General features: G+C 40.0%; 1 protein-coding gene across 2 annotated transcripts in view; it reads right to left on the reverse strand.

Annotated features, from left to right (window-relative positions):
- Window positions 1–147: 147 nt before the first annotated feature.
- LOC109260581 (zinc finger protein 420-like) overlaps window positions 148–12532 on the reverse strand; it is an 89745-nt gene continuing 77360 nt past the window's right edge. For both annotated transcript variants that reach the window (XM_053905827.1, XM_053905826.1), the window contains one exon: window positions 148–2775. In XM_053905827.1, the coding sequence (XP_053761802.1) occupies window positions 986–2775 (1790 nt within the window). In that variant the 3' untranslated portion in view covers window positions 148–985. The remainder of the gene's footprint in view (window positions 2776–12532) is intronic.

Below are 12532 nucleotides of genomic sequence, written 5' to 3' on the forward strand. Positions count from 1 at the left end.
CGTTATCTAAGTGTTCAACTTTGTTTTATCCCATATGGTTAAGTATTTTTATGGAGATAATGTCTGAACAGAGTGGCCAATGTACTTCTTTCTACTGTGAATTCTGTGACGTTGTCGTTCAGGTAATTAGATGACTATATATATATCTTTCAGGTTACTTTCCTCTCTGTATGGTTTTGTTTTCTGAAGTGTATATTTAAAAAGGTCTTTCCTTCTTCATACATTATCCCCAAGTAGGCATTTGGGGATACTGAGTCATGATTGAATTCCAGTTAAAGGTATGGCCACTCCCTTTACATTTTATAGTTTTGCTCTTGTATCATAACTGTGATATTGAGGCAGTTGTGAGATCCAGCTAGAGGTTTGCCACATTCATTACATTTGTAATGTCTCTGTGCAACAGGAACTATGGTAATGAGTAAGGCTTGAGCAGTCTGAAACGTTTTTTACCACATTCTTTGTAAGTTTTCTCTGCAGTATGAGTTCTGTGATGTTGGATGAGACTTGAGTACTGATTAAAAGGCTTGCCAAATTCTTTTTATTGGTAAGATCATCTCCAGTATATGTTCTCTGACGAAGAATCAGGGTTTACTTGTAAAGCATTGCTTTACTATCTTAACAATTTCCAATGGGTATCAATGGGTATCATTACTCTTCAGTATGAATTATCTGATGTGGAATAAGAGTTGAGGAATCCTTAGAAATTCTGTCACAGTCTTAACATTTGGAAGATTTGCTCTAGTATGAATACTATGTTAATAAGTCAAGGATGAACAGTGAAGAAAGGTTTTCCCACATCCTTTACATTGGTAAGGTTTCTCTCTGTTATGGATTCTGTGATGTTCATTAAGATGTGCCTGGTGGGAGAAGGTCTTCCCACAGTCTTGACATTGGTAACCTTTCTCTCCAAGATGGATTCTGTGATGTACATTAAGATGTGCCTCGTGGGGGAAAAGGCCTTTCCACATTCATTACATTGGTAAAGTCAGTCTTCAGCATGAATTCTGTGATGTTTGGTAAGGCTTGACTGTCGCGGATATGCCTTGCCACATTCTTTGCATTGGTAAGGTTTCACTCCAGTATGAATTCTGTGATGATCTGTAAGGGCTGAGGGCCGGATGAAGGCCTTGCCACATTCTTTGCATTGGTAAGGTTTCTCTCCACTGTGAATTCTGTGATGTGCCTTCAGGGCCGATTGCCAGTTAAAGGCTTTGCCACATTCCTTACATTGGTAAGGTTTCACTCCAGTATGAATTCTGTGATGTACTGTAAGGGCTGAGGGCCGGATGAAAGCCTTGCCACATTCACTGCATTGGTAAGGTTTCTCTCCACTGTGAATTCTGTGATGTGCCTTCAGGGCCGATTGCCAGTTAAAGGCTTTGCCACAATCTTTACATTGGTAAGGTTTCACTCCAGTATGAATTCTATGATGTTTGCTAAGGTTTGAATATCGCGTATAGACCTTGCCACATTCTTTGCATTGGTAAGAGTTCACTCCGGTATGAATTCTGTGATGTTCTGTAAGGGCTGAGAGCCAGCTAAAGGCGATGCCACATTCTTTACATTGGTAAGGTTTCTCTCCACTATGAATTCTGTGATGTGCCTTAAGGGCTGATTGCCAGTTAAAGGTTTTGCCACATTCTTTACATTGGTAAGGTTTCTGCCCAGTATGAATTACTTTATGTTGTTTAAGGTATGATTTCTGGTTAAAGGTCTTGCCACATTCATTACATTTGTAAGGTTTCTCTCCAGTATGGACTCTGTGATGTACATCAAGATGTGATGGGCAGTAAAAGGCCTTGCCACATTCATTACATTGGTAAGGTTTTACTCCACTATGAATTCTGTGATGTATCTTAAGGACTGATGACCAGGTAAAGGCCTTGCCACATTCTTTACATTGGTAAGGTTTCACTCCAGTATGAATTACTTTATGTCGTTTAAAGTTTGATTTCTGGTTAAAGGCCTTGCCACATTCTTTACATTGGTAAGGTTTCTCTCCACTGTGAATTCTCTGATGTAACATAATGGCTGAGTGCCAGTAAAAGGCTTTACCACATTCTTTACATTGGTAATGTTTCCCTCCAGTATGACTTCTGTGATGTACTTTAAGGGCTGAGAGCCAGCTAAAGGCCTTGCCACATTCTTTACATTGGTAAGGTTTCTCTCCACTATTAACTCTGTCATGTGTCTTGAGGACTGAGTGCCAGATAAGAGATTTAGCACATTCTTGACATTTGTAAGGTTTGAGTCCAGTATGAATTCTGCGATGTTTCAAGTTTGAGAAGGACCCAAAAGCCTTGCCACATTCTTTACATTGGTAATGTTTCACTCCAGTATAAATTCTGTGATGTTTGGTAAGGCTTGACTGTCGCGTATAGGCCTTGCCAGATTCTTGGCATTGGTAAGGTTTCACTCCAGTATGAATTCTGCGATGTTGTGTCAAGTTTGAGAAGTTTACAAAGGCCTTGCCACATTTTTTACATTGGTAAGTTTTCTCTCCCGTATGGATTCTGTGATGTCTCCTAAGGGCTGTGCGCCAGTTAAAGGCCTTGCCACATTCTTTGCATTGGTAAGGTTTCTCCTCAGCATGAACCGTGTGATGTTCAGAAATTTGTGAATGATGCCGAAAGGTCTTACCATATTGTTGACGTTTGTAAGGTTTCTCTACAGTATGAATTCTTTGATGTCCTGAAAGGGAGGAGAGCCAGATAAAGGACTTGCCACTTTCTTTTTCTTGGTAAGTTTTCTCTCCAGTATGAATTCTTTGATGTCCTGTAAGGGTGGAGAACTGGTTAAAGACATGGCCACACTCCTTACATTGGTAAGGTTTCTATACAGTATGAGTTAATTTATGTTGAATAAGGGTTGAGACAATTTAAAGGTCTTGCCACATTCTTCACATTTGTAGGTTTCTGTCCAGCATGCAGTTGCTGGTGGTCAAAGGCTTTGCCACATACGTTACCTATATAACTTTCCTCTGCTGTACCAGTTGTCTTACCTGTACTGAATCTTGATGAATGACTAAACATGCTCCCAGGTTGATTATATCTGCAACGGTTTCTTCCCACATGAATCCTCTGATGATCACAACATTAGGAAACTGGTTAAGAATTTTCCCACATTCAATATATTTATAATGATTCTCTCCCTTAGGGATACTCCTCTGCATAATAAGGTTGGCACTTTGATAAAAGACTTCCCCATATGTATTACATTCATCATCATTCTCTGGGAAGGAGTCCCCAGATACCTTTGGTCTTCACTCTCCCCAACCTTGTTCCAGTCTGTGAGTAAGTGTACATTCTCAAGGGAACTGTGTTTATATCTACTCATGACCCTTTTAGGAACGAAGCGTCAATGCATGACTTTAGCAGGAATGTCTTGGTACCATGTGAAAATATACCTGACTGAGATCAAATAACAGAAAAGTAAAATCATTCCAAGGTACTACTCTCAGATGAAGGACTGACAACTTCTAATATAGAAGCTTAAAATCAATCAGAATATCAGGAAGACAGCTAAGAAGAAATCATCAGGACTTGCTTCTTTCATGAACACATAAACTTGCACACAAGGAACTGACAACATAGCTTAGTAGAGAATTCTGTAGCATCTCTTGGTGTAGTACAAATCACGTTCTTGTATCTCAGAAAATGAAGAAAATCACCCTATGTGCCATGTGCTCAAAATTAGCAGAAGAAAGGCAATTGAAACATAAAACAGAAATGAAAACTATAGAATAAAGCAAAAATTGGAAAAATCAACAATAGAAACAGTTGTTCAGAAAACCCCCTAAAATCAACAGATGTATGTCTAATGAAGCCAGAATGATAGAGAAGACTAACCAAAGTCAAGTGAAGAAGTGAAGACAGACACAGTATAACTGATCTCATAGAAATAATAAATCCAGCCCACGATAATTATATGGCAAGAAGTAGATACCAAAGAATGCTTATGAATTTCCAAAAAGATAAAACCCACCAGGACTCCATCATGAAGAATTCTGTCTGTCTGTCTACCTACCGAACTAGCTACCTACCTACCTATCAATCTAGGGTCTTTAACACACCATAGAGATATTGGGTACCTGGGGAAAGAAAGGTGCATTTTGGCACACTGTTCAAGTTCATTTGGAGAGTAGAGCAAGAGCCCAGGCATGTACCACAATGGAATTTTGATGTCCTCCCTTACACCCTTGAGAATTGTACAGTACTCTTGTGGTCAGAAAGCAGCTCCTGCCCAAGATTTTGGGGGAACGATCATTCTCCTCTTTTCCACATCCCCAAGAAATCATTGTTACAACAACTGTGCCTCTGATTTTGAAGAACTAGACATAGATAGATTTCCTCGTATTTGGAGTGTCAGGAGCGGAATTTGGCACAGCTCCACAGGGTAAGAGGGCTTGATTATTTACAACGGGTGGTCTGCCTTGCACATTTGGTCCTTGCAGGCCTGTCATGGCAGAATCATTGGTTGCCAGGACCAGAGGCAATACTGGGGCTCAAGCCTCCATCATCTGGGGAGGGGCTCATTTGAGATGAGGTTGACTGTGGGCAAACAGCATCTCATTTCCATGTAAGAGCTAGCCAGTGGATCCTGGTCACCTCATGGTGGTTTTCTATGGCTTTGGGCACATTTTGAATGTAACGGCATTGGGCAGGATTTTTTGAACACCTGCCAACAATTGCAATATAATGAGAACTGTGGTCTAAGGGGAGAATACTAGTTGTTGCTTTATTGGAATAAGCTATTTTCTTAGGTGACACTAATATTTACACTGACTTTCAAGTTTTTAATAGATCCTAAGGATGAGAATCTTAAAATGATAGAAAAGTCTCCCTCCTATCATTTAAAGGATTATAAAATTATTATCTGTATAATTATCCATGTATCCACCTATTAATACTCTACCAAAATACAAACCTTTCTTTCCTTACTCTCCAAAAGTTTTTTTTTTAAATGCAATTATAAATGCAGATTATTTTCCTCCTTCCTTATAGTTGGGCATTATTCCACTTCATTGGTTTTCTACCAAAGGATTTTGGGTTGTTCCCAATCTTTGGCTTTTACATAGGGGTGGTGAATACTTGAAGGTCACTGTTGTGCAAGTTTGCAAGTACTGTGTAGGTAAATTTGAGGGAAAACTGTTAGCCAAGAGATGAAAAAGTATACATAATTTTGCTAGATATTACCAAATTGCCTTCCACAGCTACGTAGATAATTTCACCCCCAATAGCAAGCACGCCTGTTTCTCCCCAAGGTCACCCAGAATGATTGGCACTATTTTGCTGATCTTTTAAGGCACATAGTCTGAGTTCAGTATTTCTGGCTTGAGTCTGCTTCATAGGCCAGCAGTTGTGGCTCTCTCAAATTTCCCTCAGCTAGTGCACCCTTCCCACAATCACTTGGCAATGAATGTGTGTGCAAATGTAAACTGGAGAATCGGGAACCCAAATTCTGCAATGTGAATGAAACACACAAAAAGGTCTTTGCCTTTAAGGAGCGCCTGGGTGACTCAGTAGGTTAGCATCAGACTCTTGATTTTGGCTCCTTTCATGATCTCATGGTTTGTGACATCCAGTCCCTTCTCGGGCTCTGTGCTGTCCATACAGGGCCCGCCTGGGATTCTCTCTTTCCAAAAACAAATAAATATTAAAAACAACAACAGGGGTGCCTGAGCCCCTCAGTCGTTTGAGCAATTGAATTTGGCTCAGTTCACAAACTCGTGGTTAGCCAGTTCAAGCCCCACATTCAGCTCTGCAGGAGGAGAAGGAAATACCAAGGAAAAATCAGAAATTCATTAAATAGTTGGGACACCTGGGTAGGTCGGTCTGTTAAGCATCTGACTCCTGATTTCAGCTCAGGTCATGATCCCAGAGTTGTGGGATCAAGTCCCAGGTAGGGCTTCACTCCCAGTGAGTAGACTAAGATTCTGTCTCTCTTACTTTGGCCCTTGCCTCACTTGCATGTGCTCTCTCTCTCGCTCAAAATAAATGAAAAAATAAAACTAAAAACTTAAAAATTAGAAATAAGAGAGCAGAATAAACAATAACATGGAAAATAATGCCCAGGTTTTTCAAAACAAACAAAATTGGAAATTCTTCAACTACATTAACTAAGAAAAAACGAGAGACAACTCAAACACCAAATGGAGAAATGGAACAGAAACCTCACAACAGATAACCACAGAAATACATAGTGTGATAACAAATCACTATCAACAATTATATACTAACAAGTTAGGCAAAATTGTAAAAAAATGTAATTTTAAACAACGCACAAGTTACCAAATTTGAGAAAAGAATCTTGAACTCAAGAAATAGGAAATCTTCTTAGACCCTCACAAAAAAATAAGTTGAATTTGGAATAAAAAACCTCCCAGCATAGGAAAGCCCACAACCTCTTATCTTCATTGGCCAATTCTGACAAACATTAAAAACAAAACAAAATTTAGGACAATCTTCATGAAAATCTTAAAAGTAGAATAGAGGGAACCCACTGAAAATAACCCTAGGAGGCCAGCATTACCCTAGTACCAAAGCAGGATAATTGCCACACAAGAACAAAATACGTGGTTTGTCCATCCTAAGTATTGCTACTCTGGCTTTCTTTTGACCTTCATCTGCGTGAGAAAGGTTTCTCTACCACCCGCACTTTCTTTCTTTAAGTGTCTTCAGGTCTATATGGAGTCTCTTGTAGGCATCATATAGATGGGCCTGGGGTTTATTTTTTTGTTGTTTTTGTTTGGTTGGTTTATTCCATTCAGAGACTCTATGCGTTTTGATTGGAATGTATAGTACATTTTTATTGCAGGTGTTTATTGATAGATATATATTTATTGCCATTTTATTACTCGTTTTGTCATTGTTTCTAGAAACTTTCTTGATCCTTTTTCTGTCACTTTTGGTGTCTTCTTTGCACTTAAAGATTCCCCTTTGACATTTCCTGCAGGGCCAATTCAGTGGTGAGGAATTCCTTGAGATTTTGCTTGTCTGGGAAACTCGGTCTCTCCTTCCCTTCTGAATGACAGCCTTGCTGGGTAGAGAATTCCCTGCTGCCTATTTTTCCCAGTCAGCACGTGGAATAGATCATGCCACTCCCTTCTGGCTTGCCAAGTTTCTGTTGAAGAATCACCAGGTAACCTTATGGTTCTACCTGATAAGTGAAAGATATCTTCCTGCTTTGAAGAGTTTTTCTTTATCACCATATTTTGTAAATTTAATTCGAATATATCTTGGTGTGGGCCTGCTTTTGTTGATTTTGACGGGAGTTCTCTGTGCCTTCTGGATCTTACTCTTTATTAAAAAATTTTTTTTAAGTTTTTCTTTATTTTTGAGACAGAGAGAGACAGAACATGAGCAAGGGAGGGGAGAGAGAGAGAGGGAGACACAGAATCTGAAGCAGGCTCCAGGCTCTGAACTGTCAGCAGAGAGCCCGATGTGGGGATAAAACTCATGCACTATGAGATCATGACGTAGCCAAATTCAGAGGCTTAACTGACTGAGTTGCCCAGTTCTATTTTTAATTTTTTGTGTGTGAAGTAACCCTTACACCCAACATAGGGTTTTGACTTCCAGCCAAGCATTCAAGAGTTAGGTACTCTACTGCCTAAGCCAGCCAGGCATCCCTCCATTTACATTGTCTTTTCTGTAGGTACACATCAACATTTCATGGTGTGCTTACCACAGAATAACAGGTACTGAGAAATGAATTATTATCTTTCAATTGAACCAATGTGAAATGTGACTATCACATGCTACCCAACGTTATCTTATCAGTTTCTACAACTGATAAAAATCCTCTTTCCCCTCAAGTCAGGATGGGTGACAAAGACCATGGGCTGTAAAACAACACAGGGACATCTAACCCCAAAACCGCGTGGGCTCTGTGAAGCAGACATCCTCGCTACTGGTGACTGGTGATCTGGTACCCAACTAATCTGTGTCTTGCACACAGTCCAGAGCACAGGACTAGCCTCATCGTGGGGCTGCATGGAAGTCAGGAAGGTCCCTGCTGGCAGGGAGTCAAGATACCTGGGATGTCATCAATCTTAGGGATCAGAGAGGTGTTGGGGTTGTATACCTGGGATGCCAGTGCTTTGTGGAAACACCACACCCACCTTGCTGGTTCTGACTATTAGTGTTCAGAAGCCTGCTTCATCTTCAACTTCCTGTCACATGACACCTTAAAGCAGTGGCCACACTGTTTAAATCCTCGTATTTCCCCTTTCCAGCTACTGCCACGTATCTGGGCCTGGGAAAGGATGGTTACCTATGGCATCCAAAGCAACTGGTCCTGAGGACGGCCAAGGAATTCATGAACACATGAGGAAAGGATCTGACTTCCCTCAACCTAAGAACCTACCACATTTCCCATGTCCCCATGTCTGTCACATTTGTTCATTACAAGTATGTTCCTAAGACTTTACAGTGACCAAAGGAGGATTCCTACCAGATCTTTCCCTGCATTTCAAGAATTCTCCATATGTGCTTTTAGTAGGACCTATCGTTCTGGTCAAGGATAGCATCCTCATATTCTATCTGTCCTCACAACTCTCTCTATGCCAAGTGAATGAGAAAATCCTGTGGCCCATTGATGTTTTCCTTTTCCTCCAGGGAAGTGATGACCACATTGTATTTAAATCTCAGGTATGGCCTCCATACCGGTTAACAACCATTTCCCTTTGAATTAAAAGTTCCAAATCACACCTAAGAATCTACCAGAGTCTGTGCGGCTTATGTGGGAGTGGGAGAGTGGTAAAAATGGGATATCCACAACACAGCATAGAAGGACAGCTGTGATGCCTGCATCACTGTAATGGAGATGAGAAAATGAAAAAACTGGAGACGATTCAGAAAGAAAACAAGCAAAATGTATCCTTCTCCAACCAGAGTCAGCAACACATCTTGGACGGTGTCCTCTCCCCACGTGAAGAATTCATGGCAATGCTTCAGCCTAGATGTTTTTCAGTATTCTTTGGGCTGCAGAATTATTCCTAATACAAGATTGTTTTCTCCCTATATGTAGAACATCTAGTAAGCACCAAGCAACGTCACATGCTTGGTCTCATCAAGTCAATGTTAAAACAACCCTTGACACATGAATCTGCAAGTTTTCACTCTGAAGTTTTCACTCTCCAAGTGGACAACTTGGAGGATACCACTTCCAAGAAGGAAAAAGAACAGTAACTAAAGAAATCTTACTTCGTGTTCTTCTCCAATTGAGAGAAGTGAAATGTATTAATAAAACTATACGGAATTTAGTATGTTCACTGTTGAACTACTCCCATAATCAAACTAATTTTGGAACACCATGTCATTTCATGCAAACCATCCTTAACATCCCTGGGTATACCTGATAAGCAGCAGTTCCTAAACATTTGAATGAGGAAGAGTATATGCTACATAACTAATAGGCAGGTAGACAAGACAGGATTTGCATGGGGAGATTCTCAAGCCATGATGCAGGAGATTTAGGAGAAATGAATCGAATACGATCTATAGAAAATTATTCCCATTTTCAATCTGTAACATTTTTGTTTACTACATAAAGCATCAATTTTGAAATTACCTCATTGGATCTAATAGTCCCTTTCCTTCTGAAGATATAGGTACACACACTTAAATATACACACCCCTATACTTGCACTTCTTTCGAGTTAGTTCTTTTATTCCAAACTACATCTTTAGCAGGACACCTGGGTGGCTTAGTTGGCTAAGTATCCAACTTCAGCTCAGGTTATGACCTTGCAATTTATAAGTTCAAGACTTATGTTGGTCTGTTCGCTGACAGCTCTGAACCTGGACCCTGCTTTGGATTCTATGTCTCTGTCTCTTGCTGGCTCTTTCCTGCTCATGCTCTGTTTCTCTCTCTCTCTCTCTCTCTCTCTCTCTCTCTCTCTCTCAAAACTAAATGAACATCAAAAAAGATTAAAAACAAAAGAACAAAAAACTAAAACGTATCTTTAGCTTAATATAACATACTGTATTCTGTGCGTATCCAAGCCATAAATATTTGTGTTCTGTATACTCCTAAAAACAACATAAGCGGAGAAAAAGAGTGTAAAATGTTAAAAACAATAAATGATAATTCTGTACATATGGCTTATAATTATAGTTGTAATAACTTTGTTCCCTTAGGAGTTAAACAGAAACTGCGGACATTGGATTGTGAGCCATGGTTGAATAAAAGAAAACAAAGAATGTGAAACAATAAAGTTTGCTACTCACAGATCCCACAGGATGTACCCAATATGCCTTGAGGTCAGGGCTGAGTGAAGACAGAGACAGTGGCAGGAACTGGGGCAGATGCCTTTTGTAGGGTCTACAGTTGGAGTGCTTTGCACTTCCTGAGCTAAGTCTAGAATGTACAAGTCAAACCCACATGAAAAGAGCATGGTGAACTCTGCAGGGCTCTTCTCTAAGGGATGCTGAAGGTAGACACACTGGGAGTGGGTGCTCTTTCACAAAGGTTATTGGGGAAGCCCAAACAGGGACTACTTTGAGACTTTGAGGGCATTATCTACTCTATTGGCTGCTGGGTCTAGCTAGAGTCCCTTCAGTCCCCCTGTAGCCAGTCTGGTTATACAAAATGGATCCCATGGCCACAGTATCAAGAAATTGAGTAGCTATGCTCTAGGGGCAGCTGGGTGGCTCAATCGGTTGAGTGTCCCAACTTCAGCTCAGGTCATGATCTCACAGTTGGTGGGTTTGAGCCCCGCATCAGGCTCGGTGCTGACAGCTCAGGGCCTGGAGCCTGCTTCAGATTCTGTGTCTCCCTCTCTCTCTGCCCCATTCCCCACTCGTGCTCGGTCTCTCAGGAATGAAAAAATGTTGAAAAAATAAAAAGAAGAAATTGACTAGCTATGCTCTCAAGAATACTTCCGTGTCATCTATATTAACAGCACCTTAATGTTCCAGCAGTCACAATAAGGAAGTTAGAATACATAAACTTGCGGAGAATAGTTATTAGGGATATCATCCCACTGCTTTCCCAAGCATGAGTGACGCTTGAACAATGCAGGGGTTCAGTGTGGCCACCCCTCATGCCATTGAAAATCTGTGTATTACTTTGACTCCCCAACACTATATTTTAATAGTCTACTGGTGACAAGGAACTTGATCGAGATCGATTAATGTATATTTTATGTTATATGTATTATACATGGCATTCCTATAGGAAAGTAATTTCAAAAAAGGAAAATGTTAAGAAAATCAGACGAGAAAATAAATTTCTGTACAATGAACAAACCTGACTATAAATGTACCCACACAGACCAAACTCATGTTGTTCAATGGTCAAGTGCACTTTGTGTTACTGTTTACCTACAACCTTAATGAAGGTGGGGCAGGCTAAGGTTGGTGTAGGGGAACAGTTCATTCATTCAGACAGTGTTAACACATTAAAATCTATTCAGTGTTCTTAATCAAAATGTATTAAGTTCAAACACATGCTAAACATACCGTTGCAAAACCACTGTACGATCCTTGGTCAAAACACCCATTCAAGCATTCAAGAACTATTCTGTTCCTCTGATATAAGAATCTGTGAGTTGTGCTTTCCATGCTGTGCAAGCTGAGGCTCATCATTGAATAAATGTGGATTTACAATAATTTTACACCCTTTTATGCAAGAGTTAGCTATGCTTGCCTAAGATGTGTGAAAATCTCTATTTCAACTGCCTAATATTCTTGACTTCTATCGATTGCTATTATGAAGATGCATGCAAATTTTAATCAACAGCTAACATAATCTCCTTGGAAAAAAACTGGCATATCTATTTAAAATTCAGAATGTTCCTCTATCTTACTTTTATTTACTTATTTTTTAAAAATTTTTATTATTTTAAAAGTTTATTTATTTATTTTGAGAGAGACAGAGAGAGCACAAGCAGGGGAGGAGCAGAGAGAAGGAGAAACAGAATCCCAAGCAGGCTCTGCACCATCAGTATTGAACCTGACGTGGGGCTTGAACTCATGAACTGTGAGATCATGACCTGAGCTGAGATCAAGAGTCAAACGCTTGACAGACTGTGCCACCCAGGCATCCCTACACTATCTTACTTTTAATGCAAATAATGATGTCCTGAATGATCACTTCGTGGTGACTTACATCACTGTTATAGATCAGCCACAAACACCATGTGAATGTACACTTTCTTCATACCTTGTACATGACAGTGTCCATTATGTTCCATGGAAAAGTTGGTATGAGTGAATTCCCCATCATACTACAGCCCTGCACGTCTGAGAGACAGAAACAATCAAATCCTTTTGCATGCACACGAGCTAATAATATTTTCCACCCCCTCACCCCCAAAATTGCAATTATGGTCAAAAGAAAAAGGAGACGGTGACATTATTCCTCTCCAGACACACAACCATCTTCCCTTCATCCTTTCACGCAGATTAACAAACACAGTTGACCATGTTAGAACATGGGATTGAACAGTGTGCGTCCACTTATACACAAATTTACATATATTCTGTAAATCTGTTTTCTCTTCATTATGATTTCCATAATATTTTCT

The sequence above is a fragment of the Panthera pardus genome, unplaced genomic scaffold (genome assembly GCF_024362965.1).
Source record: "Panthera pardus isolate Hobbes unplaced genomic scaffold, ASM2436296v1 HiC_scaffold_18, whole genome shotgun sequence".
Taxonomy (NCBI): domain Eukaryota; kingdom Metazoa; phylum Chordata; class Mammalia; order Carnivora; family Felidae; genus Panthera; species Panthera pardus.